The sequence below is a fragment of the Sinocyclocheilus grahami genome, unplaced genomic scaffold (assembly GCF_001515645.1).
Source record: "Sinocyclocheilus grahami isolate Dianchi unplaced genomic scaffold, SAMN03320097.WGS_v1.1 scaffold944.1, whole genome shotgun sequence".
Classification (NCBI taxonomy): domain Eukaryota; kingdom Metazoa; phylum Chordata; class Actinopteri; order Cypriniformes; family Cyprinidae; genus Sinocyclocheilus; species Sinocyclocheilus grahami.
This window is the reverse complement of record NW_015506123.1, coordinates 377,498-405,335: the sequence shown is the minus strand read 5'-3', so window position 1 is coordinate 405,335 and position 27,838 is coordinate 377,498. Positions and strand designations below refer to the sequence as shown.

At 37.4% G+C, this 27,838-nt stretch overlaps 1 protein-coding gene across 3 annotated transcripts in view; it reads right to left on the bottom strand.

The window, feature by feature from the left end:
- Positions 1-110: 110 nt before the first annotated feature.
- The window catches only part of micu1 (mitochondrial calcium uptake 1), a 69,958-nt gene continuing 42,230 nt past the window's right edge, over positions 111-27,838 (bottom strand). The window contains exons 5-9 of one of the 3 annotated variants that reach the window (XM_016249622.1): positions 24,851-24,862; positions 7,114-7,119; positions 5,835-5,949; positions 4,972-5,054; positions 111-510 (exon numbers count right to left, since the gene is read on the bottom strand). In XM_016249622.1, coding sequence (XP_016105108.1) covers positions 262-510; positions 4,972-5,054; positions 5,835-5,949; positions 7,114-7,119; positions 24,851-24,862 — 465 coding nt within the window. In that variant the 3' untranslated portion in view covers positions 111-261. The remainder of the gene's footprint in view (positions 511-4,971; positions 5,055-5,834; positions 5,950-7,113; positions 7,120-24,850; positions 24,863-27,838) is intronic. The other 2 variants (XM_016249623.1, XM_016249624.1) reach the window with 2 other exon arrangements.

Here is a 27,838-nt window from a genome sequence, read left to right as displayed (position 1 = left end):
CACACCCTCTGTATATATATATAGTATATATATATATATATATATATATATATATATATATATATACACACACATATATATACAGTATCTCACAGAAGTGACACTAACACTAAATTAGGTTTAATGCCTCGTTATTCCACACAGAATAGCGCATGCTGTCCTGGAAGGGAGGTTGCAGTAGTAAATTAATGCACGAGTCTGAGCTTCCATTGGTGAGAGTAGCTGACAACTTTCAACCTCAGTTTATTTTTCTGTCATCTCTCATGTGTGATCTACACTTCTCCATCTTCCTCGACTTCTGTGCCATACCTCAAGCTTTAGTACATCGTGCTGTAATTTCCTCTGAAACTCCAGGAAACTGCCGATGGTGAGCTTGCCCTTCAGGTCAGCCCCGAAAAAGTAGGTGGTGAGGGCTGAACTGCAGCCTCCTGTTTTCAGAGTATTTCCTGTGGTGGAGCGATCTCTATGTCTCATGCCCATACTGGTCTGAGAACGGATGATACTCTGAACCTGGAAAAACAGAAATAATGATTCATGTGAATGACTCATTACATTTATGTAGCACTCTTCTGCAATTCCTCTCAAAATGCTTTAAAGGGAGGAGGAATCTCCTCAACCACCAATGTGCAGCGTCCACCTGGACCAGAAAACACTCCACACTGAATATCAGTAGAGAGAGAGTAATGCAGCAAAAGAGATGGAGAGGCAGGTGAATGAGGAGGAGGAGGAGAAGAACAAGGAGGATGAGGATGAAAAGAAGACGATGAAAAAGGAAAAAGGTGAAAGAGAAGAACAGCAAGGAGGAGGATAAGAAAAGGGGGAGGCTGAAGAACTGGAGGAAGAGGAAGAGAAGAGGAGGATGAGGAGGAGTAAGAACACGAGAAGGAGGAGGAGGAGAAGAACGGGAGGAGAATAAGGAGGAGGAGAATGAGAAGAAGAGGTTAAGAAGAAGGGGCAGGAAGAGGAAGAGGTAGAACATAATTAAGAGGAGGAAGAGGAGTAGGAGGTTAAGTAGAAAAAGGAGGAGGAGGAGGGGGAAGAATGAGGAGATAGAGGGTGAAGAATAAGGTGAAGAATGAGGAGAAGGAGAAAAATTAGGAAAAAATTAATGGAGAAGAAAGAGGAGGTGGGAGGAGGAAGAGACGTAGAAAAAGGAGGAGGAGAAGGGGGAAGAATGAGGAGTAGGAAGAATAAGGCGAAGAATGGGGTAGGAGAAAAAGAAGAAGAAAAGGATGAGGAAGCAGATAGATTGGCAGGAGGAGAAGGATCATGTGGATATGAACAAGAAGCTCTTTGTGCTCCTTATTGTTCTTCTATTGGTCTTTCATTTTCTCCTCCTCATGCTGCAGATGGACAGAAAAAGAATGAGGGTTAAGAGGAGGAGAAAGAGGAGGACATAAAAAGAAGTTCCTATCTTCTTCAGTAGCCTCATTCTTTCTAAAGTTACTATTTATCAATCACAGATGAACACTGAACTTAAGCTGCACTCCACGGAAAAGAGAAACAGTGAGGAAGACAAAAGCTCTGGGAGGAATTCAAGGACTCTTTTCAGGGTGAAGGTGTAAATGTTCAGGTGTCCAGGGACCGGTGGAGGTCCAGAAGGAATAATTAGCATTCAAGGGTATTTAACTCCTGAGGCTCTCTGGGAATAAGGGAAGCATGCTGTTTAGCAGTGATGCATGTGTGGTTCTGGGACAGCAACTAAAGATTACTATCAATAAATCAATAAATGACTGCATAAATATATACTGCCATTTAATCAGGGGCTGAAATGCTGCTAAAGATCAAGCATTTTTAGACTGATATATTCCCTTAATATAGTGTAAGTGTAGTATTTTAAAAGACTGATGTTATGAGAGGGAGTAAAATTTGTTTCCTAAAACAAATAGCTCTAACCTTAAATTCTTCAGTAGGATGATCTGTGATGAACATGTACCTGTCACCTTAGACTATATTTAGGTTAATAAGCATAGTTGTTTAAATGATTAATATTAACAAATGTAATTATATAATCAAACATCAGTCATCTATGAACTCAATATATTTCAGAGTGATGTAAATGTAGTGTGGGATATTATCCATGGGGATTTGATTAGATTGTGAAAAGTGGTTGTTAAATAATCAAGATAGTATGAAGGATTCATCACAAAGTAATTTTAGAGTTGGAACATACATTTGTTTTTTATTTGGAATATGCACTAATCATACATATTGTAAAAAGACTATGAACAATAAAGTAAATGGGTTCAATTTGATTTCATGCTGACTTTAAAACTAAGGCGAAACAATGTGGCTTCAATAGAAACTAGACGGAGTAAAGTTTGAGAACAAACTTTGAAGTTGGCTTGAGAAAGCCTAGTCTGAAAGTTTGAAGCAGTTTAGATGTTGTTAACATGTTGCTAGTATAATTTTTGCCTGATTAGCATGTTTTAAACACGATTAGCATGTTTCTAGCATGATTAGCAAGATTAGTATGTCTTTAGCATGGTTAGCATGTTTCTAGCATGATTAGCATTTTTTTAGATTAATTACCATGTTGCTAGTATGCTGTTAGCATTATTAGCATGTTTCTAGCATGATTACTATGTTGCTAGCATGTTCTTAATGTGATTATCATGTTGCTAGCATGTTCTTAACATGATTAGCATGTTGCTAGCATGTTTTTTTAACATGATTTAGCATGTTGCTAGCAAGATTCTAGCATGATTACCATTTTCTAGCATGATTAGCATGTTGCTAGCATGTTTTTAACATGATTTAACATATTGCTAACATGAATGAAAAAAAAACTAGAAAAAAAACAAGCTAAACCAAGTAAAACCAGTTCATTTAACAAAAATCAGCTAAAACCAGCTGATAAAAAAAAAAAAAAAAAAACCCAGATCATTTAGCAAAAAAGAAAAAAAAACAGTTAACCAGCTAAAACCAGTTGATTCAGTAAAAAACAAACAAACAAACAAAAAAAAACAGCTAAAACCAGCCTAGATTTGTCTAATCTTAGGTGGTTTAAGATAAAAATAGCTGTTTTAAGCTTGTTTGGTCTTTAGCAGGTCTCCCAGCTTGACCAGCTAAAACCAGCCTGATCAGCTAAAAAGTGGCCAAAACCACTTTAAAAGCAGCCAACAAGCTTAGGTTGTTTTTAGCAATTTTTTCAGTAGGGAGTTGTTACGCTTTGCTATAGCAATAGACAGCTTAAATACACCATTGTACAAAGGTTTTCAGCCCCCTCAATGAAAGTCTATGGGATTTTTGGTGGTTTTGATAGTCTGGTTTACAAAAACCGTAAGTAGCATCAGTTAGAAAAGATATAGCACACCAAGTCAGACCAGTCTGAAGGTCTGCCCCGAGGTTGGTGGTTGTAGCTTTAAAGCTCTAGGAGGAGTTACACCGTGTCTATACCGAATGCGACCTTTTTCGCACCACAACAGCTAACGTCTGTCTACACTGGACGCGACCGTTGCAAATCATTTTAATTTGTGACAGTACGTCATAGAACGAGGCAGCAGTTTACTGTCTGGGATTTGCTGCATCCAGTGTAGACCGCATCACTGATTATAATGGGTTCTATAGTATTTTGTCGCGTCGCGCCGTGCCGCTCGCTTCCGGTGTAGACATGGTCTTAGTGTTCAAATTTTGGCTCAGAACCCTGTTGAAAAAACCAGCATATGCTGGTTAGGTATGTTTTGAAGCATGGCTGCTGGTTTGATCCGGTTTAAGATGGTCATGTGCTGTCCTAAGCAACTAGCACCTGCTGAGGATCAGCTTAGGACCAGCACATTTCCAGCTCATGTTCAGCTAAGGACCAACTTAAACCAGCTCAAACCAGCAGCCATGCTTCAAAACATACCTAACCAGCATATGCTGTTTTTTTCAACAGGGAAGAAGTAGCAGCAGCAGCTAAAATAGTGGATCTGTAAGTTGGCTTTCTCAAGCCAACTTAATAAAAATGATCTTATTTGAGAAGCAACTCACTTTTCTACAGTTTAAAGTTTCTTTTTTTTTTTTTGTAATTTCCATTTCTAACTAAACTTATTAAAACCATATGCTGGTTAGGTATGTTTTGAAGCATGGCTGCTGGTTTGAGCTGGTTTAAGCTGGTCCTTAGCTGGTTATGAGCTGGTTTAAGCTGGTCATGTGCTGTCCTAAGCTGGTCCTAAGCAACTAGCACCTGCTGAGGATCAGCTTAGGACCAGCACATTTCCAGCTCATGGCCAGCTAAGGACCAACTTAAACCAGCTCAAACCAGCAGCCATGCTTCAAAACATACCTAACCAGCATATGCTGTTTTTTTCAACAGGGAAGAAGTAGCAGCAGCAGCTAAAATAGTGGATCTGTAAGTTGGCTTTCTCAAGCCAACTTAATAAAAATGATCTTATTTGAGAAGCAACTCACTTTTCTACAGTTTAAAGTTTCTTTTTTTTTTTTTGTAATTTCCATTTCTAACTAAACTTATTAAAACCCGGGCCAACAAACAGGCAATACACTATGCCTTCACCCTCGCATCAGTTCCCCCTTGTCTTATTTCAGCTGTATATCCATAGACTGACTACTGGAGGACCACATTCACAGACAAGAGCATTAAATATATTCCCTTTGATGTGGCCAATATATTTGCTTGGTTGAGGCACATACAGTGTGTTTACCAGTGGGCACTGTGTATACCCAGAATGCTTTGCGAAAGAGAAAGACCTAATACTAACCAGGTGAATGACTCACAGTGACTTTACAAATGAAAGGCAAATGTAGCCTGAGGGGCAAACATAATTAAAACAAACAGCTGAAAAGATGTGTAAACAAAATACACAAACGGCCACTACACAGTCAGAAAAAAGCACCACAATGCCTTTAAGGGTACTGCCACAGTGACAAGCTGTTGTACCCCTCAAGGAACAATTTTGCAAATTTTTTGCCTTAGAGTGTACTAATGAAATGTGTTCATCTGTACCTTTAAAGGTCTTTGTGTTCACCTACTTGCTCAAACTCCTCAAGGTCGACCTCTCCATCTCCATTTAAGTCAAACATCTTGAAGGCGATTTCAAAGTTCCTTTGAGGAGCTGTAAAGGGACAAAACCAGTTTGCAACTTAAAGGTATGTCACCATTTACATTCACTAACACATAACAGATATTTCTGCATTTCTTAACAGTTTAAAAATATTACAATACATCAAATTTGTTTCACATTTTTTATTGTTCATTTGTAATTCTGTGGTGCTAATTATTATAGTACTATTTATTTTCATGTAGCATCAATATTTTGGTCAGGTACATTTTAGAACTTCTATCATTAGTTATGAAACATTGGTTTAGTACAGGTAAGTTTTTGTACTAATTGTGCATGTTTTTTATTTTTTTAAAGATCTTTTGCAAGGATGGGAACATTCTAGAAGTTTCTGTAACATTCTGGAATATTCTAACTTTTGGTAACTGTTTATGTAAAACTGCTGATAATGATACATAAAAAGCAATGTTTACATCAAGTAAAGATTCAGTTATATCAGTGCCTAATAAAAGCTGTTTAATCCTACATAAGGGCGGTCCACCGTCATGGTGGCAGCCATGATGAAATCACATGACCCAATACTGCTCACTTTAACTTCATAACTTCTCATTATCGTAAACTTCTAGTTGCGGAATAAACTACCAGGTGATAAACAGCCTTTGAATAAAGTAACTTCTATAATGACAACAGTAAGCGAAAAAATTTGCTCTTGCATGATGCTGGACATGCCTACACCTATAGGTATCAATACTGAGTCCAACAACACTGTCATAACAGCTAGCAAAACAAAAAGAGATTTAAAAGAAATACACAAAACACACTCAAGACACTTACTGGAAAGGACAGTTGTGAGGAAGATGTAGTCAGAGAAAGAGATGAGTCCACACTCCCCCAATGTGTAGAAAATGCTGTCCTCATCGGCAAACTTCTCTCTGTCCTGAGAGATCTTCTACAGGAGCCCACAGAGAAACAGAGAAGAAAGAGTCAGCAATGCTTCTGTTGAACACCATATGGAGCATCTGAGTCCTGTTTAAGAGCTGAGCTCCACAGAGTCTGAACAGAGCAGCAAAGATAAAGGAACTAGCATGCTAACACTGACACAGCACAGTACAACCATGCAAGTGATGCAGTCATACAAGACACAAGCAAAAATAAAACAACATGAAAAGGGTGTTAAAACAGACATTTCATAAGTGTCACGTATAAAGCAGCACATATGATAGGCTGTTTCTCAAAATCAAGTGAGCTGCCTACCTAGACAGCATTTTTGGACATCAAGCATGTTCAGACAATCAAATAAAGGCGGGCAAATCAAGTGGGTTACTTACCTAAACAACATTTTTGAGCTTCATATGAGTGTTCAAATGCTCAAATTAAGTGTTTCCTACCTAAACAGTCATAATAGATGCATTTGACCAAATCAAGGAGGTTGTCAACATTGTCAGAATCATGTGTGTGCTCAAATGTTTGAATCAAGTGAGTTGACTAAACAGCGGTTCTTAACGTCACAGGTGCACACCTAAACAGCGGTTCTTAACGTCACAGGTGCACACCTAAACAGCAGTTCTTAACATCACAGGTGCACACCTAAACAGCAGTTCTTAACGTCCCAGGTGCACACCTAAACAGCAGTTCTTAACGACACAGGTGCACACCTAAACAGCAGTTCTTAACGTCACAGGTGCACACCTAAACAGCAGTTCTTAACATCACAGGTGCACACCTAAACAGCAGTTCTTAACGTCCCAGGTGCACACCTAAACAGCATGTGATAAGGGTGCCTATGATGCTCAAAAATGCTCTCTATGTAGGCAGCTTACTAAGATTTGAGATGCGTCTTTATTGAACAACATAGTAAGTGCTGCAATCACTGACTTTGCTTCACAAATCGCAAGATCACAGTATTTGACATTTCCGCAGTAAACAGGTTCACATTTTATGAGCATGAACGAAGGTGACTCCACAGTGTTTTTTTTTTTACCTGTTTTTGGCATAGAAAGACAGAGAAAGAATCAGAACCCTCAAGTGTGAAAGTACACACACATATACACACACACACACACACACACAAAAAGCATGCCAGAGCTCAGCTTCTGCTGATGCATCTTGTTACCTCTGTCTGGGGTGGATCCCATCAGTGAGTAGAGGGGAAGAAAGAGCGTATTAAAACAACCTGACCATTGCACGGACAATCAGGCCCACCACACACCATAAGTGTATAAACACACCATTGCATACACCCAAATCCAGCCTTTTTCCCTTCATGCTAACACACAAACACGAATTTATGCAACATCCCACACATACTTCCCACTGAACACACACTCCCCTCTGTGACAACATGATACAAGCCGATAACAAACGATACATGCTTCCATCGTCACTTTTGCATCAGTAAATCAAAATTAGGAAATGAGATTTCCCTCTGAAACTCTAAGCAATGTTTGCTAATGATAGCATCGCTACTGCTATTACTCAGGGTCTAAACAGACCTCTAACCCTAATTATTGTATATCTATGAAATTCTCATTTCTAAATCATTAGTCTCAAAATTCTGCAAATATCTGTGCAATATTTTTTGAATAATGATACTAAATGATTGACCTTTAACCCAGGCAACTTTCCTGCATAGTTTCATGTCTGTCGTATTACTCTCTGCTCTTTCTCATCACAATAAATAAACCGGAAGTGCTGTTAATGCCATCTTGCGGCAAGACACAATAGTTCATTTGACGCTACGCTCCAAATGCATGGGTATTCTCTATCGGCTAGCCATTCAGTGTACATCTGCCTTACACTTGTTATTGAGGAGGATTATGGGATTGAATGAGGACAATCATTAATGTGGTTTTGCACATCACTACAAATAGCTGTCCCTTCAAACAGTGCACTAGATAAAGGTATAGGGGATGATTTCAGACAGAAACTGCAAAGCAATGCCATAGCAACCACCCAGAACACCCTAGCAACTGCATAGCAACACCATAGCAACCACCCAGAACACCCAAGCAATGCCATAGCAAACATACTGTCTTCATAACATGAAAAACTAGCATAAGTGATTGCTTTTCTGCAGTTTTCTCTGTGACGTGTGTGCACTGGGGACAAGGTGAACACAGGTTATTTTTATACCAGCTCTGAAACTGTGAAACAGGTGCTGCAGTAGAAGCTGACAAAAGCAAACATGTGTGTGTGTGTGTGTGTGTGTGTGTGTGAGAGAGAGGAGGGGGCGGGGCTAATAACCTCCAAGCTAATTGTGTCCCTGCTGTCACCTTCAGAGACACTCAAGAGACACAGTCTTATCCAATGTTAGTAGTAGGGATGTCAAACGCACCAGCACTTTAGTACCAAGTCGACATGACAACGTAACTATAACAAGTCTTTCTACAGTATCAGTAACACCAGGTACCAACTCAATTCAGTATCCACAATTTGAATAAAGAATGATGCAATTTCAGTGGAATTTCACAAGTATTTGTATCATCTACTGAAATTCTGGTATCATGACAACACTAAGAAAGGGTGCTCAGCAGGACGCGTGTTCACACTATGCTAAACTCTTTGTGCGGAGACACGATGAGAATGGAGAACGAGGGAAGAGGTGAACCTTCCCAGACGGTCTCTGCTGAGGAAAATGAAAAAGGATGTGGGTTATGTGGCAAAAATGAGAAAGAAAAAACTCTCGTTGGTGCTCATATCAAACTGGGCCTGAGTTTTCAGGCTGCTTCAGACTTGTTTTGAATACTTGCCATTAATGTAAACATGAGTAAAACCTTTTTGCCTCCTGGAGCATTTTTTTAATTTTTAGAATATTTCTAACCATATAAATTCTATAACTGCTAGAATACATTTCAAATTGTTGGCAGTTCAGTGTTTGATTTGATGAGCTCTCTAGTGTGTACCATCACTAGATTTTGATGGAACCACTCTTACTGCTCCAGGTGTGTGTTCACGGTGTGTGTGTTCACTGCTGTGTGTGTGCACTTTGGATGGGTTAAATGCAGAGCACTAATTCCGAGTATGGGTCACCATACTTGGCCATATGTCACGTCACGTCACATGTCACTTAAACATTTTCAATTTGTATGAAGTGCTCTGTCCATGTTTTCTGTTTACTCAGCCATTGTTTGTAAACTTTATGCAAACAACGTAGCACTGAAATAAAAAAAAACTAGTGCTGTCTAACGATTAATCGCATCCAAAATAAAAGTTTTTGTTCACATAGTATATGTGTGTACTGTGTATATTTATTATGTATATATAAAAACACACACATACAGTATTTATTTTGAAAATAAGTACATGTATATATTTATATTAATATAATTTATATTATATAAATATATTTAATATATAAACATAACATATTTTTCTTAAATATATACATGCATGGTTGTGTATTTATATATACATAATAAATATACACAGTACACACACATATACTATGTGAACAAAAACTTTTATTTTGGATGCGATTAATCGCGATTAATCGTTTGACAGCACTAAAAAAACATGCTATTAAAGCATACTGTTAACTTAGAAACATCTAGCCAAGTAAACAAGGCAGTAGATAGTTTGTTACACTTTCTAAAATAATATGTCTATATAGTTAATACCCAAATGAACACATAGACCTCAATACTTGGTACACAATACACAACGACGGTAACAATCAGTGGATAGTGTTTGAGTATGAATGGGTCGTTTTGAGTAGAAAACGAACTCCAGATGTCACAAAACAGCAAGTTACTAAACACAACAAAAGCAACAGTGAAAAATTTAATTATTCATGCAGCAGTGCATGATGGGAACACCAGTGTAATAACTTGTAATAAATTTACTCAAAGAATCCTTGTAAACAAAAACAATTCCAAGTAAAATATACTTACAAGTTCGAAGCTTGAGTTGAGTACTGATATAGAATAAACTTTTTAAAATTACTGCCTGAACTAAATTATTTGATGTAGAAATTACATTAGTTTTTCCATAGTATTTACTTCACCACAGAATATTTTTTTATCGGTGTATCTGGTTTTACTATCAAAATGACACTTGAGTCTGTTTTTGAGGTGCAAAGTACATGATTTCTGCTGAGATAAGTTACTTTAGGATAATACAATTTTTTTAATTAAAACATTCTGCTGAGGAAAATATGTATAGAAAATAAATAAATAAAATCTACGGTAAGATATTAACAATGAAATAATTAGGGATGCACCGAATGTTCAGCAACCGAAATGATTCGAATAAGCGAAAAGAACGAATAAATTGTACCGAACAATGAGAGGTGCACACTCTTTATTGTGCAGCACACACGTCAGCAGTGTGGAAGCATTAAAAACTGTTCGAGAAAGACGCAAAAATCATTACAAGCACCGACAGCGAGAGACTGTTTAGTACTGCAGCACATGTCTTCGATGAGAAGAGGAAGGGGTGATTGTTGCTGGTTACTGTACGATGATTGAAATTGTGAAATGGCCTTAAACAATTAGAAAATAAACTGCAGAACGTTATGTTTTCTAATACACGCACGCATTGCATGTATTCTGACAGAGCTTCACGAACTCACTGCGCTATCTGCTTGTTAACCAGGGTTCAAAGTTCAAAGCCCGAGGAAAATCTGCGCTGAAACAGCGTTACTCGTCAGTTGCATTTTTATGAATTTTTACAAGGCATGTGACAATGCGATACCTACGACGTATTCGTAATGAGACTCGTTTATAAATCTGCTGTCAACAAAAACCATTAAGGTCTTCCTGTGCGTTTCCGTCAAAATGAAAGTTGAGAAAAAGCAAGAACTATCAACATTCATAAACGTTAGTATTGTAATTTTACTGTTGTTCTGTAAAATAAAATAAAAAGTAAGACAATAATAATGATAATAATCATTACAACAGCTCTGTTAATAACGTTCACACACAGTGTTCAAATTAGGACCTGTAATATTTTCTAATGTTTTAAAAGTAGTCTCTTCTCAGCAAGGCTGCTTTTAATTGCACAGTAAAAAATACATGCCCTGATTCAAGAAGCGGGCGGATCTGATGGCCAAACAATATTATTTTACTAACTCATTAATTTTAAGTTAAATTGTGCTTTGTTGGTATAGCGTCTGCTAGAATGATAAAAATGTTCAGTGTTAAATATTTTTTAGTTGTTGTTTTGTAATTTATTTTCCTCTTTGAAAAGCAAGACAAAACAGTAAAAAGCACATTTCGGCTATTTAATTTATGCAATGGTGAAAACAAATTGGCATAAAATACATGGGGGAAAAAACGTGTTCGGTATTCGGCCTTCGGCCCAGTGTTTCATTTTGTTCGGTTTCGGCCCAGAATTTCCATTTCGGTGCATCCTTAAAAATAATGTTTGTAGATGATGACTCAGCTGATGTTGATTCAGCTGATCCAACAGCACTACGATGGGCATTGACCTACTTGAGCTGAACAGCAGTTTGAACCACTTTGCTAATTAGCTTACTCAAACGCATCTGTCACGTGTATATAGCTCGGTTTCTTTTGTTCTAGTTTTCCCTCCACTAGTTTGTTTCCTTGGTTTAATCAGCTCGTCACCTGTTTTTGTTCTCCCTAATTATGTTCCTCTGATTATTTAAGCCCCGTATTTTCCTCTGTTTCCTGATCTTGCGTTAATGTTGGATAAAGTTAGATCTTTGTAGAATCCCTAAATACTCTATTTTTTGGATTATACTCCTTCGTCATGTGCTTAATCCCTGCAAGCATGAAACAGCATATTATATTAACACATATTATATAGTAATAAGCTTCATCCACAACATGAGCATACTATTACAAATGATATTTGCACTGACAATGAAGTGAAAAATGTGTGTGGTAGGAAATTCTAAACCACATATAATACTACAGTAAACTCATTATAGTTCAAATTATCACAAGGATAGTTTTCATATGTTGTACTTTATGTTGATAAAACGTATATGTTTAAGTTCAAGGCTTATATATTTGTGGTCTTCTCGGTTTGATACATTTTTGTAATTTTCCACATTATTATCAATTGTAAACTATTGCATCCAAGTGCAGAGTAAAATGAACATATATATAGGACGGTCATGATCAAATGTTGACTACATTTTAAGGACACTCTTAAAATCTTAAAAATGCATGTTTGCATGACATCACTTGTTGTCGTCATAAATTATGGTTAGCTTACAAGTGACACTTAAATAAACTGGAATTATTCAGGAATCCATATGAAGCACATCCAATTCAAGTGGAACGTGAGGCCACGCCAAAAGAACTACTGGGAAAACATTCAATGTCCCAAAAAGTAAGGCCAGCTTAAAATGCTTAAAATGATTGGTTGTAGCTTTGTAATTCCAAACTGCTCTCAGTGCGAATATTTCTTTAGAGTGGTCCAAGACTGAGATGCACAGGGTGTAAATCTGTGCACTACTGCAGAGGCAAAACTGGCAGGATCAGACTCTCCTCCATATTTAACTTTCATTAAAAAGCTGCAATCATTTGACTCGTGACTCGTTCTTGAGAAGACAGCCTGATTAATCTTCAGTACCACTGTTTATGTGGGAAGAATAGAGAGAACAAGTACAGACCAACAACGTTCTGGTCTGTCCATTGTCCAAGCACTAGCAAACAGGCCTATGGAAAGATTGGGCAGATCCTTGAGCACAGTCCTGTTAGTACCTCAGCAGTTCTTCAAATGTTCTTGTAAGTTAAAATATGTTGAAAGTAGCGCTCTTGGAACATTTCTACTCCCTGTTTTTGTTCTACATCTTTGCTTTTGTTCTGTGTTTGTTCTGGAGTGCAGCAGAATTGACTGAGGCATAATAAGGCCCTGATACACTGCAAGCAAAAAGTTTCAAAACGACTTGACTTGAATGGATTTCTGAATTGCATCACTTTTTTACAGGGCTGCTTTACAGCTTACTTGAACTCATTTCATAGTTGATGATCTTTACATAAATCAACTGAATCAACACTGAACTGACCTCAGCTGATCAATGACACTATAGTTTTATTTTTAGAGCTGCTTTACAGCAGAATTAATCTGTTAGTGTAATTCTATTCCCGTTTATCCCTGTAAAGTTGCTTTGAAACAATCCTTATTGTATAAAGTGCCGTATTGTATAAATCTTTATACAAATAAACTTGACAAACTTGTGAAAGCATATCCACATCGCCATGATCAGATGCTTTCTTAACTACTGTTTTCTTTACATTTAAAAAAATACGGTTGAAGTAGGCCCATTATTATTGTGGGGATTTTTTGGGCTCTTGTATTCAACTTATTTTCTTCTTGTACCCCCTCTGATATTTCGGGAGAGCCATGTGAAGCAGTTTGGCGTATGCAGGTAGCACTGAAAGTAAGATCATTCTGTGTCTCTGTGGGACTTTTGGAAACACTTCACAGGTGCTGGATTCCAAAAACACAGGAAGCTTTATGCTGCCAACCGCCTGAATGGAGATATGGCAACAACATCCCACACTGCTTTGTGCTAGGTCCAGACATCGTATTGTGTGTATAATGTCAGCTGCTCTGCAGCATTGTAATTTAACAAAGTTGTTACAATGTATTAGTACTTCTGCTCCTTTAGTTCCAGAGCTCAGATAGCAGAGAGACGAATGTCTGTGTGAAGACTCAGATCTGGATGAACCCACACTTTACAAAGAATGCTGCTACAGCACAATCCAAAACTAAGCCCAAGACAAAATTCAGCCTTTCTCAGAATGAGGGAGACAGGGTCCGGATTTGGATCAAATGATGGATCAAGGATTTCTGCTTTCAGGCTTTTGGTGTGGACTCAAGTCCATTTGACATCAGAGCTTGGTGTAAAAGTGGTTTTCTAAACTTTATATGATTTGCAATTGGTTTGAAAGCAGTCCATCCAAATGTGCGGAAATGAACTGGTATCGATGATCTATAAATTGCATTTTAGCATGCTCCTGGTCACACTTTTAAAAGTCTACTACATTTAGCATAGTTGCTTGTTTCTAAATAAAATGACTTCAGAGAGCGGCTCGCATTCTTTGCATCTTTTTCAATGCAGTGTAATGGAGGTAAACGTAAGTGTGCATAAAGTGTTGGTGGTGAATCTAAAATGAATAACACAGTAAACTGTGTCTTCTCCTCCTGAGACGTACCATTAGGAGTAGACACATATTGGGATATAATTGAAAAAAATGTGAGTTTGATTCAAGCATTGTTAATCATCATGTTCATGAGATGATTAATTTTGAACTGCTGCAGTTTATACATAAAGCCCACAATATTAATTTAGATCAACAATAAATCAGATTGCTTGCCAAACCAGAATGACATCACCTTTTTACTAGTAATACATCAGGGTTCAGACACACTCTCTCTGTTTAAATCTAGATTAAAGACACATCTCTTTGGCCAAGCATTCAAATAACGCATCTCATAATCTTGTACTGCAGTTATATCTGATCAAATGTGCATTATTATTCTTTAGCTTGGGTTAAACAAATCAACATAACAGCAGCTACGCTAATTATGTCTCTATTTGTTTCTCTGTTTCTGCTGGGATTGACATCCCGTGGTAACTAGGATCTACACAAGCTTTAGTCTGGATCCAGAACACCTGAGAAGAGATGATGCCAACCCCTCAGAGGACCTCAGATGATGCCAACCCTGAAACAACATACAGAACTACCACATTTTGCTGTAAGTTTGATTGCATCATATAATAATTGCTGTTAATAGTGTTTATCGTCTGTTTGATTACATCTTTAATTGATTTTTCCATACATTTCTGCCATATGTAGCTACATTAACTGACAGTCACCACTGATAAGCTACTACTAAATATTGCAGAAACGTAATTTTGTATCATGAAAAGCGCTGTACAAATAAACTTGAATTGAATTGAACATCCCATTTGTGGTCAGATTTTCAGAAGTAATGGCCTGTTCTTCAGCCCATCAAAAACATGATGGCAGCCAGCAGTAGGAACCGCCACTACAATCAACAACGCAGCCATTCACACCTTCATCTTTAAGAGTGTGTTGAACTAGAAAGTACTTATTTCTTTTCCAACAGAAAATACACTGAAAATACACAATCAAATTAGAATACTGATCATAAAGGGCCTGTTTACAGATGGTAATTTCATGCGTTTTCGCTGATCGGATATCTATCTGATTTGTTAAAACGTTTTCATTTACACGTGGCCACATAAATGTGTCGTCGCAAAACGGATATAAATCTGATCTTCAATTCCCGCGCTATATTTAAATTTAACGGAGTTCACGTCAACTAAATCAAAAGATAAGCACTGCATTTGATTAATTATCAACTCATTTCAAGATCAAAGACCGCAATTGGAGAGCGTGCGGCATCAGCACTGGAAAGATACGTTTGTCTTACTACTTTTAATGAAGATGATTGTGTGTTGGCCATCTGCATCTTACTTTGTTTAATTCGCAGCAGTTTGCGCGTCGGCTTGCTGAAGAGATACTCAGCTACTTGTCCACTGCGATGCGTGTTGCATTAGCGCAGTCATATCGGACTATAATGTCATAAAGCCTATAACACGTTTATTATTTTAACATTTTGGGAGGAGTAAAATTTTCATATGTGGTTTCAGCAACCAGATGCATTTACACATGTCCAGTTTTATCTGGAATGCGGCCCAGACCACCTCCTGAAGTGGTTTGAGCAATCAGATTTATATCCGTCTCGAATGCGTTTCGGAGGGCATTTGCACCTGGTCTTTTCACGATCGGATAGCTATCCGATCAGACAAAACGCATGAAGTGACCAGGTGTAAACAGCCCCTTAGACGAGTGGTGTCAAACTCAATTCCTGGAGGGCCACAGCTATGCTCAGTTTAGCTCCAACCATAATCAAGCACACCTGATCCAGCTTATCAACGTCTTCAGGACTACTAGAATCTTCCAAGCTGGTGTGAGTTGGAGCTGAACTGTGCAGAGCTGCGGACCTCCAGGAACTGAGTTTGACTCCACTGATTTAGACCCATCATTTCAGACATGGGATATAAACGGCACTGGTACTTTTGGTACATGCACTGTGAGCTGTAAGGTCTTATATAGACAGGTGTGTGGCTTTCCTAATCAAGTCCAATCAGTATAATCAAACACAGCTGGACTCAAATGAAGGTGTAGAACCATCTCAAGGATGATCAGAAGAAATGGACAGCACCTGAGTTAAATATATGAGTGTCACAGCAAAGGGTCTGAATACTTAGGACCATGCGATATTTCAGTTTTTCTTTTTTAATAAATCTGCAAAAATGTCAACAATTCTGTGTTTTTCGGTCAATATGGGGTGCTGTGTGTACATTAATGAGGAAAAAAAATTTACTTAAATGATTTGAGCAAATGGCTGCAATATAACAAAGAGTGAAAAATTTAAGGGGGTCTGAATACTTTCTGTACCCACTGTATATATTGTGCTTTTTGGCCATATTGTTTGGGGGGGGGGGGGGGTCAGCCACCGGACATCAGACTAGTTACCATGGTAGCAGCCCTATCAACATCTCACACATTGCAGGCTCCACCCCCTCCCACCCATTCATCACATGATCACAGTGGCATCACAGTACCTAGCGGTAGGCTTTTAAGGACTGTCCAAAGTAACAACTTTTGACCCAAAGTTAGTCAACTCATGCTGTGTGCTTGGTGTTCATGCAGTTCTAGGCCCAGTGAGCGGAGATTAAAGGGGTCATGAACTGACATCTAACTGAACTTTTGACATATAACAGGTCAATGTACTATAAAAACATCCTGTAAGATTCAAAACTCAAATCTTTCTCGTTAGTTTAAAAACAGCTTTTATTGAAACCAAGCTCAGAAAACGACTCATTTTGGAATGTGCCACTTTATGACATAATAGTGTGGCTGAGCACCACCTTTTCAGAGAGACTGAAAGTGCTCAGGCTGACTAGACTGGATCCAACAGTAATGCTGCAACACAGAACTGTGAGTAAATGTGTTTTTACCAATATTGCCTTGTCTGTTCCAGACCGTTTGATATTTACATATTTAGTATTTATATGTTTTTAACCCAAAAGACTCATGTTGTTATCAGTGTACGTCACGGCAGCGTCCATCTGTTATTTTAATAATTGAAACTGTTAGCCAATCATAGTATGGGGCGTTTACTTGTGAGACTTGAATGCGAATGAGAACACTAGAAATTAATAACAAAAAATGCATTTCATGACCCCTTTAAAGGAAGGGAGAATATGTTCCTGGATCCAGGGCAAACTGTGGTGTCACCGAGCGCAGACAGGGGGGGCTACAAAACGCCGGCACTACCCCATCCCACTAGCAGCCTGTCCTGCAGCCACTCAGTCACAGGCATCCAGCACAGGGCATGCACAGATCTAAAGCACAGGCACAGGTCGCCACTTCAATCAGAGAGACAGAGAAAGAGAGAGACAGAGAGGAGGAGCATTCGTCTTTTTGAGTTGTCAGAGATCAGATACTGGTCACATTTCATCCCAAAATCAAAAGTAAAAGAAATAACACAGACAATTTCATACCTAAATGCAACTGTCATCACAGTAACTATATAAAACAGAAAAAAATATTATATATAAATATATTTTAAATATTACTCCGTACAACCACCACAGCACCATAATAAATAAATAAGTTACAAATAACATTAAGAAATTCTTTCGCATAACAATGTGAAGTTTGGGGAGATCATGAAAATGCCAAATCCCAAAAAATCTTAAAGGTCATAAAAACTATGCACATGTATTTTATTTTTATTCAGAGTAAAAAAAAATGACATGTTCTTGCCAGGTTTTGTGAGATCTACTTGATAAATCTTTCCTGTGAGACATAAAAAATGTCAAGACATGAAATCTCAAATCTCAAGACATTTTTCATCTTACTGCCAACAGTTATCGGGTATAGAGTAATTGTGTCTATTACAAGAATATTGAGAATATCCTCTCCTGCTTTTGTCGGGGGGGGGGGGTCAGCCACCGGACATCAGACTAGTTACCATGGTAGCAGCCCTATCAACATCTCACACATTGCAGGCTCCACCCCCTCCCACCCATTCATCACATGATCACAGTGGCATCACAGTACCTAGCGGTAGGGTTTTAAGGACTGTCCAAAGTAACAACTTTTGACCCAAAGTTAGTCAACTCATGCTGTGTGCTTGGTGTTCATGCAGTTCTAGGCCCAGTGAGCGGAGATTAAAGGGGTCATGAACTGACATCTAACTGAACTTTTGACATATAACAGGTCAATGTACTATAAAAACATCCTGTAAGATTCAAAACTCAAATCTTTCTCGTTAGTTTAAAAACAGCTTTTATTGAAACCAAGCTCAGAAAACGACTCATTTTGGAATGTGCCACTTTATGACATAATAGTGTGGCTGAGCACCACCTTTTCAGAGAGACTGAAAGTGCTCAGGCTGACTAGACTGGATCCAACAGTAATGCTGCAACACAGAACTGTGAGTAAATGTGTTTTTACCAATATTGCCTTGTCTGTTCCAGACCGTTTGATATTTACATATTTAGTATTTATATGTTTTTAACCCAAAAGACTCATGTTGTTATCAGTGTACGTCACGGCAGCGTCCATCTGTTATTTTAATAATTGAAACTGTTAGCCAATCATAGTATGGGGCGTTTACTTGTGAGACTTGAATGCGAATGAGAACACTAGAAATTAATAACAAAAAATGCATTTCATGACCCCTTTAAAGGAAGGGAGAATATGTTCCTGGATCCAGGGCAAACTGTGGTGTCACCGAGCGCAGACAGGGGGGGCTACAAAACGCCGGCACTACCCCATCCCACTAGCAGCCTGTCCTGCAGCCACTCAGTCACAGGCATCCAGCACAGGGCATGCACAGATCTAAAGCACAGGCACAGGTCGCCACTTCAATCAGAGAGACAGAGAAAGAGAGAGACAGAGAGGAGGAGCATTCGTCTTTTTGAGTTGTCAGAGATCAGATACTGGTCACATTTCATCCCAAAATCAAAAGTAAAAGAAATAACACAGACAATTTCATACCTAAATGCAACTGTCATCACAGTAACTATATAAAACAGAAAAAAATATTATATATAAATATATTTTAAATATTACTCCGTACAACCACCACAGCACCATAATAAATAAATAAGTTACAAATAACATTAAGAAATTCTTTCGCATAACAATGTGAAGTTTGGGGAGATCATGAAAATGCCAAATCCCAAAAAATCTTAAAGGTCATAAAAACTATGCACATGTATTTTATTTTTATTCAGAGTAAAAAAAAATGACATGTTCTTGCCAGGTTTTGTGAGATCTACTTGATAAATCTTTCCTGTGAGACATAAAAAATGTCAAGACATGAAATCTCAAATCTCAAGACATTTTTCATCTTACTGCCAACAGTTATCGGGTATAGAGTAATTGTGTCTATTACAAGAATATTGAGAATATCCTCTCCTGCAATCTTCATGGAATGATTTTTAAAAATCCATGTCCAGTAAGCAGAAATGATTGGTCCTTCTTGAACAGTGCAAAGAAAAGCAAGAGGTACAATGTAACTAGACTGTCTATGTGCTTTAGCAGTAGCAAAAATTAAATAATGATATGATGAGGCAATTCAGTTAGCCACTGAACTGATACTATTCAGATAAATTCTAGACTCAACTTATATATACAGTGGGTACGGAAAGTATTCAGACCCCCTTCAATTTTTCACTCTTTGTTATATTGCAGCCATTTGCTAAAATCATTTAAGTTAATTTTTTCCCTCAATGTACACACAGCACCCCATATTGACAGAAAAACACAGAATTGTTGACATTTTTGCAGATTTATTAAAAAAGAAAAACTGAAATATCACATGGTCCTAAGTATTCAGACCCTTTGCTCAGTATTTAGTAGAAGCACCCTTTTGATCTAATACAGCCATGAGTCTTTTTGGGAAAGATGCAACAAGTTTTGCACACCTGGATTTGGGGATCCTCTGCCATCCCTCCTTGCAGATCCTCTCCAGTTCGGTCAGGTTGGATGGTAAACGTTGGTGAACAGCCATTTTTAGGTCTCTCCAGAGATGCTCAATTGGGTTTAAGCCAGGGCTCTGGCTGGGCCATTCAAGAACAGTCACAGAGTTGTTGGGAAGCCACTCCTTCGTTATTTTAGCTGTGTGCTTAGGGTCATTGTCTTGTTGGAAGGTAAACCTTCGGCCCAGTCTGAGGTCCTGAGCACTCTGGAGAAGGTTTTCATCCAGGATATCCCTGTACTTGGCCGCATTCATCTTTCCCTCAATTGCAACCAGTCGTCCTGTCCCTGCAGCTGAAAAACACCCCCACAGCATGATGCTGCCACCACCATGCTTCACTGTTGGGACTGTATTGGACAGGTGATGAGCAGTGCCTGGTTTTCTCCACACATACCGCTTAGAATTAAGGCCAAAAAGTTCTATCTGGGTCTCATCAGACCAGAGAATCTTATTCAGGTGTTTTTTAGCAAACTCCATGCAGGCTTTCATGTGTCTTGCACTGAGGAGAGGCTTCCATCGGGCCACTCTGCCATAAAGCCCCGACTGGTGGAGGGCTGCAGTGATGGTTGACTTTCTACAACTTTCTCCCATCTCCCAACTGCATCTCTGGAGCTCAGCCACAGTGATCTTTGGGTTCTTCTTTACCTCTCTCACCAAGGCTCTTCCCCCCCGATAGCTCAGTTTGGCCGGACGGCCAGCTCTAGGAAGGGTTCTGGCTCTGACATGCACTGTGAGCTGTGAGGTCTTATATAGACAGGTGTGTGGCTTTGCTAATCAAGTCCAATCAGTATAATCAAACACAGCTGGACTCAAATTAAGGTGTAGAACCATCTCAAGGATGATCAGAAGAAATGGACAGGACCTGAGTTAAATATATGAGTGTCACAGCAAAGGGTCTGAATACTTAGGACCATGTGATATTTCAGTTTTTCTTTTTTAATAAATCTGCAAAAATGTCAACAATTCTGTGTTTTTCTGTCAATATGGGGTGCTGTGTGTACATTAATGAGGAAAAAAAATTAACTTAAATGATTTTAGCAAATGGCTGCAATATAACAAAGAGTGAACAATTTATGGGGGTCTGAATACTTTCCATACCCACTGTGTATGTATATATATATATATATATATATATATATATATATATATATATATATATAAAACCTAATAAATACTACTGTCTATAGTACCGATTACCAACTCTATTCAATACCAGAGTGCTGAATATTCAATGGTTAAGTCAGCTGCCAAGAAAACACTGGTGTAACAAAAATTAGTAGTTAGGCTAGTAACTATAAACAGCTAGTTTATAAATTGTAAACACCAGATCATTATAGCCAAATACATATATATATAAAACCTAATAAATACTACTGTCTATAGTACCGATTACCAACTCTATTCAATACCAGAGTGCTGAATATTCAATGGTTAAGTCAGCTGCCAAGAAAACACTGGTGTAACAAAAATTAGTAGTTAGGCTAGTAACTATAAACAGCTAGTTTATAAATTGTAAACACCAGATCATTATAGCCAAATACATGCATGTGCGAATGTTCTGTGCTGTCAGATCGCTGCTTTCATAACTATAATTTAAATACTTTTATTAAACATTTGACTAGGAATATAATTTAAGGTAACACTTTATTTTAAAGTGTCTTTGCTATATGTGCATATTAGAGTAATACAAGTAAATTATGCATAAAGCAACAGACCCTACAAGTACATTTAATCAATTAATATGACTCGGTACTTATTTGTGTAACTGCACTGTAATAAGGACAGCTTAAAATAAAGTGGGACCCAAGTTAAATATAATTCAGTCAATTTTATAATATGATTTAGTCGAATTTAGTAGCTTTGCGTATATAGTTTATACTTAAAGAACTTTTTACTTTAACAGTTCACCTAATATGTATCTTTGTTCAGTAGTTTTATTTCTATTGTAAACTGATTTTTTTTTTACTTCAATAATACTTACTAATTTGTTAATTTTTTTGTATTGTTTTTATTTTCTCAACTGCTTTTCAGTGTCTTAGTTCTATTTTATTATTAATTGTTTATGTAATTATTAATTATTTGAAGAACTTCAAGCAGTGTTTACTTAAATGAGAAATATTTAAATGCTCCATGCTAGTCTAATTTAATTTGTTAATATCATAATAAGCAATTTTTAAAATTAAGGAATGTTTATTATTTTTGCTGTAATATACAGTTTCACTGTAAACTCTTTTATTTACTGGTATTGTTATTGATTATGGTAACATGATATAGTCGACTTATTAGATGCTATTATTGGTGTAGGGTTCACTTTGAACCAATTTTCACTCAGAAATTGCAAGTACATTTCACATAATTACAGACAATTGTCAAGTTGGTTTATTAGTTGGTGTTTTAATGCCACTCCAGCTTCTTTGGCTATTTTCATCGCGAGTAACAAGTTGAAATAATATAAAAGAGTGATTTAAACTCTAAATAAATAAATAACTATATCAGGGTTTTAAAGTTTGCTTTAGGTAAAAACTCTAGGATGGTTTTAGTGTTGACTCTGTAAAAAAAAATTCTTTGAGAGTGTTTGTGGAGTCAGAAATGTCAAGTAACCGATTAAATTAAACTTTGCAGTGTAAAGACTGAAATAGCATTTTCTTGCAAAATATCAATACTCCGTTTTATTTACAACTTCGAAAAATCTTTTTTTTTTCAGTGGTCTAACAACAGGGTGGACGCCATATTCAATTTCATATTCGCTTTTCATTCTCGTCAGAAACAAAAAATGTTCTGTCAATATGGGGTGCTGTGTGTACATTAATGAGGAAAAAAAAATTAACTTAAATGATTTTAGCAAATGGCTGCAATATAACACAAAGTGAAAAATGTAAGGGGGTCTGAATACTTTCCGTACCCACTGTATGTGTGTTTTCCTGTCTAGATGGGTCTAAACATGCAGTATGTGTGTCTGGGTGTGCCCACCCACTTTCCAATAACACAAAGCCTTAAAGGTGAAGTCAATGTTAATGTCAATGTTAAAACAGCAGTTCAATATGCAGATACTTTAAGTCATTGACTGTGTGTAAACACTGTTTGATGGGGTGGTTTGACATGTCAACTTCTGGCTCAACCAATGGCGTGAGTTTGGGCTGGAACTACCTGTTTGATCTAACAATGGCAGAAGCTATTTTGAAACAGTCATTAGCAGTGTTTGCTAAGCAAACATAAAACTCCCTGACCTAAATATTAAACTTTGGTGTGCAACTGTTTATGTTATGGACATGAACGATTTCTCAAATTATGCAGCTTTGTGAGGAGCACTCTGATTTATAGTTTTTGCCTGGCTGATGATAAAAAGGCATACAAATCCCATAGACTTACAATGAAGGATTGACCTGAGCCTTATCTAGAGATCAGAATAATATCATAGAGACTTGGAGATGGGCTCTTTTGACTTTGGCTAGTAAGTGGCCACAAAGCAACTGGCCAGAATACCCACATATAGCAACATCCTGGTAACCCCACTTACAGTTTCTTTAGATCATTTATGTATTTTGCAACTTTCTTTGGTGCCATAAGAACCACATAAATGACACACAGCTGCAAGCCTGTGCAAACATGTCCTCTCACCAAGACCTTTTTATTTATAGCTAGCTGAATAAACTTAATGTACAAGAAGTACGCCTTGTTATAATGAACATAGTTAATTTCAAGACATGCAGGTATCTACTGAAGTTAAAAAGCAAACAAAACAAAACAAAAAACTTTTTTTAAACAGTTGTTATAAAATGCTAAGAAAAATTGCTATATATATATATATATACTACCATTCAAAAGTTTGGTGTCATTAAATTTTTTTTGCTATTATAATTTTTTTATTTAAGAAATTAATATTTTTACTCCGCAAGAATGCATTAAATTGATCAAAAGTGAAGACTTTTCAAATATATGCTCTTCTTTTGAACTTTCTATTCATAAAAGAATCCTATTTAATCCTATATATATTTTTTCAGCATTGATAATAATAAGAAATGTTTCTTGAGCATCAAAGTCAGCACATTCGAATGATTTCTGAAGGATCATGTGACATTGAAGACTGGAGTAATGATTCTGAAAATTCAGCTTTGCATCACAGGAATAAATTACATTTTTAAATATATTCAAACAGAAAACAGTTCTTTTAAATCATAATAATATTTCACAATATTACTGTCACAGCCTTGGTGAGTAAGCGACTTCTTATGAAATGAATTCTTAGAAAATCTTACTAAACCGGTATGGACAAAAATATATTTTTTAGCAAAAATTATACAAAACAATTTCATGGCCAGTAAGAAATATTTATGGCCAGAATATTTCACAATTCACTCGCCACTGATAGTCTTTTCTTTTTGGACGCTGGATGCAACAGAAAACACCCCTGATGCTACAACTATCATCCTGCCATATGCTATATGATCCAGCCTAATATTCGCTCCAGTCAGCCTCTCCACTCTGCTCTCCTGGAAAATGCACCGTCAGTAAATTCACTCCTCCTTTGCTGTAGTCATACTATTCAAATATCTCTTTTCTGCTGAGCTAAAGCTCTTCCGCTCATCTGGCCCGGGCTGGCCGAGTTTTATTACTCAGCCAGTGATTTTTAATGAAATGTAGAGGCTTTTAATGCATTGTTTGGCCAGAGCTCCACATCTGGGAACTTATGTGGATTTCCTCTCTGACAACTCGAGAAGAAGGATAGAGAGAGAGAGAGAGAGAGAGAGAGAAGGATTAAGAGGTCTAGTGAAATTTTCAGTAGAGCTGCTAAATGACGCATTCACGCACACGCAGTCCCATGCAGCTTGGCACACGCCCCATACCTGCCAGAAGTCCTGCAGAGAGGGAGGGGTGCACAGAAAGGGGGGAGGGGGTCCATAGGGATGGATGGAGAAGTAAAACGATGGCAGAGGAGAGAATGACGGGGTTTATTGGTTAGATGGACACAGAAAGAGCCGAAAGAGCATAAATTAATAACTGTCACCATAAACGCAACAAAACAATTTTATCCTAAAAAAAAAACAAAAAAACAAAACAATGCAGGACATCTCGATGCCTGGAGGAATAATGAATTCATGTGTTAAAAGAGACTGAACACAGATATACAGTTACATGTTCATACAGATAAATAAATATGATCAGTGTTGGGGAGTAATTAGCTGTAAGTAGTGATGCTACTAGGGTTAGGATACCATTTAATGCAAAAGACTGAAAAAGCTTTTCTTGAACTCATAAGTTATGGCCTTGAATTGGTCTAACGGCTCATTAACTGACTGAACCAGATGGAGTGAATCTTGGAAATGAACCACAAGTCATTCATTACATCAACTCTAAACTCTAAACGATCTGTTATTGTGATTCTGAAGCAGGATCATGAAATGTATTAAGATTTTCACTCCCATATGCTAATAATAGTGTTACAATAGTTAACAAGCTAATTTTGGTAACACTTTAGAATAGGGAACACTTATTCACTATTAACTATGACTTTTCTCTCAATAAATTCCTAATTTGCTGCTTATTAATAGTTAGTAGGTAGTTATTAAGTTTAGGTATTGGGTAGGATTCCGTAATGTGATCCGAACCGTGAGATTTGTGATCCGTTGAACCACTACTATTGACAACAAACAGACCTTTTTAGCCTACAACATTTCGCCAACGTGAGCGCACATTTTACAAACTGCTAATAGTTTGCCCAAAAGCCTCTGAGCAACATTTCACCTTTTCATAGCTAAATAAATGTTTTTAAATACTGTTTATCACATTTTCAGTGATATTAGTTTTATTTTTATTTTGTGTAAAATTGTGTACTTAAATTATAATGCTGTCTCTAAATGTTAAACGACATTTTAATATGATGAATTAATGTCTAGATGTCTAGATAGATATCCACTAGACACTGTGGATAGACTACTTAAATGAGTGGTTTTAGTTTGACAAAGTAGTTTCAAAGTAGCTTCCCCAACACTGACGTCATATTGTCGGAAAACATAGTTTACAAAGCACCTGTGCGCATTAAAGTGGGCTGAAGGGAACACACTCTCTCTCTCACACACACACACACACACACACACACACACACACACACACACACACACACACACACACACACACACAAAACTTGTTTCAGCTGTGAAAGTCACACTTGCAAAGCACCAGCTGCGATGACCTGCAAAATACTGTTGATAGATAATGAACAAGAAGGTTAAATGTGCTGGTGTGTTCACACTCTCGCAGAAAGCAAAACCACAACACAAGAGTGTTTGTTAGCATAGTGCACCCATGCGCTAACTTGATAAAAATACAGTTCCTGGAATTTCATTACTCCATCCAGGATTTAGTGGCCATGGCGACACGAGGAAATGTAGAAGACGACGACAATAGGGAGATGGATCCAGCAGTCCTGCCGGGAGGCCGTATGGAGCAAGCCAGGCATGAGATTTGACAGAAATATGGAAATTAAGAAATAAGACATACTCCACATCCCTAAGGCCAACAATAACCAGGGAAACAAAATGAGAAAGAAAAAAAAAGATTGAGAGAAATGGAAATGGAAAGAAGGCATATATCACACAACATGGAAATGGAATCTTGCCAGTAAATAACAGAAAAACATAGGCTATAAATCTAATGCGTTTTACTTTATGATTTATATAGGAATTTGCAGCAACAAAGAGCAGGTTTTACCATGGTTTCCACCAAGACGCAAAAGTTACTACAATATTTTTTTACTACCGTAAAACAAAACTTAATTGTGATCTCTTTTAGACGATATAAGCTTACTCAATCTTTTTTTGTATGAGGGCAGTAGCTACAGTATTGTATTAATTAAAAATATGGTAACTGGCATTTGGAACGTAGGGTTAAAATTTTAACGTGGAAAACCTCCAAAGGATCAACTAATGACGTGGGCTTAGGGGTGGGACTATCTACAGTATTTGTGTTTGGGAAATCTGTTCAAAACAGATGTTATTTTTGCAATTCCATTTGAATAGCAGAAATTACACATTTAATTTACAAGAAGCAACATAATTTCTTATTTATTTAAATTGGATTTTGGATTGAAATATGACCTGGACATGCACCCCTGAGCAACTGACCAAGAGCTACTTTCTTCACGTTTTCAGCTGCGCAGAAAAACAAAAAGCTGATCATGAAACAATCATGCGTACAGAACAACTCTATGGCCTTGAACATACTGAAACATTTTATATCTTGCATGTACAGTGGATAGAAAAACCTTAGCTGAGACTTCATTGAGAAGCTGATGAGTGATTTATCAGCATCTGACCTGAGACTGATTCACCTACTCATTACTACTAATGTGCAAACAAATATGCCTTAGTTAAATTGTGTGTGCGGACAGCACAAACAGTCATTAAGTGACCCAACCCAGTCCAGAGAGCAGCCTGTTCAAAGGTACACCTGTACTGTGACAGCCGCTCTCTGACTGGGTCATTTGACAAATGTTCCCTATTAATGACAGTGGACACAAGAGACACTTTCCTGTACAAGGAAAATGGGACAAAGTCCTGAGACCATGCATGCTTGTTATACTGGTTGACTAAAGCCATGGTCACACTAGACTTTGAGCACCTGAAATTTTTATGGATGCTGCACCTTCGCAAACTGATGTCAAACTCTGCTCCGTCTTTTTTGAAAACATAATTCAAAATATAATAGATTATAAAAAAATATATATATACATATATATATATATATACACACAGGTGCATCTCAATAAATAAGAATGTCATGGAAAAGAAATTTTTTTTCAGCAATTCAACTCAAGTGAAACTTGTGTATTAAAT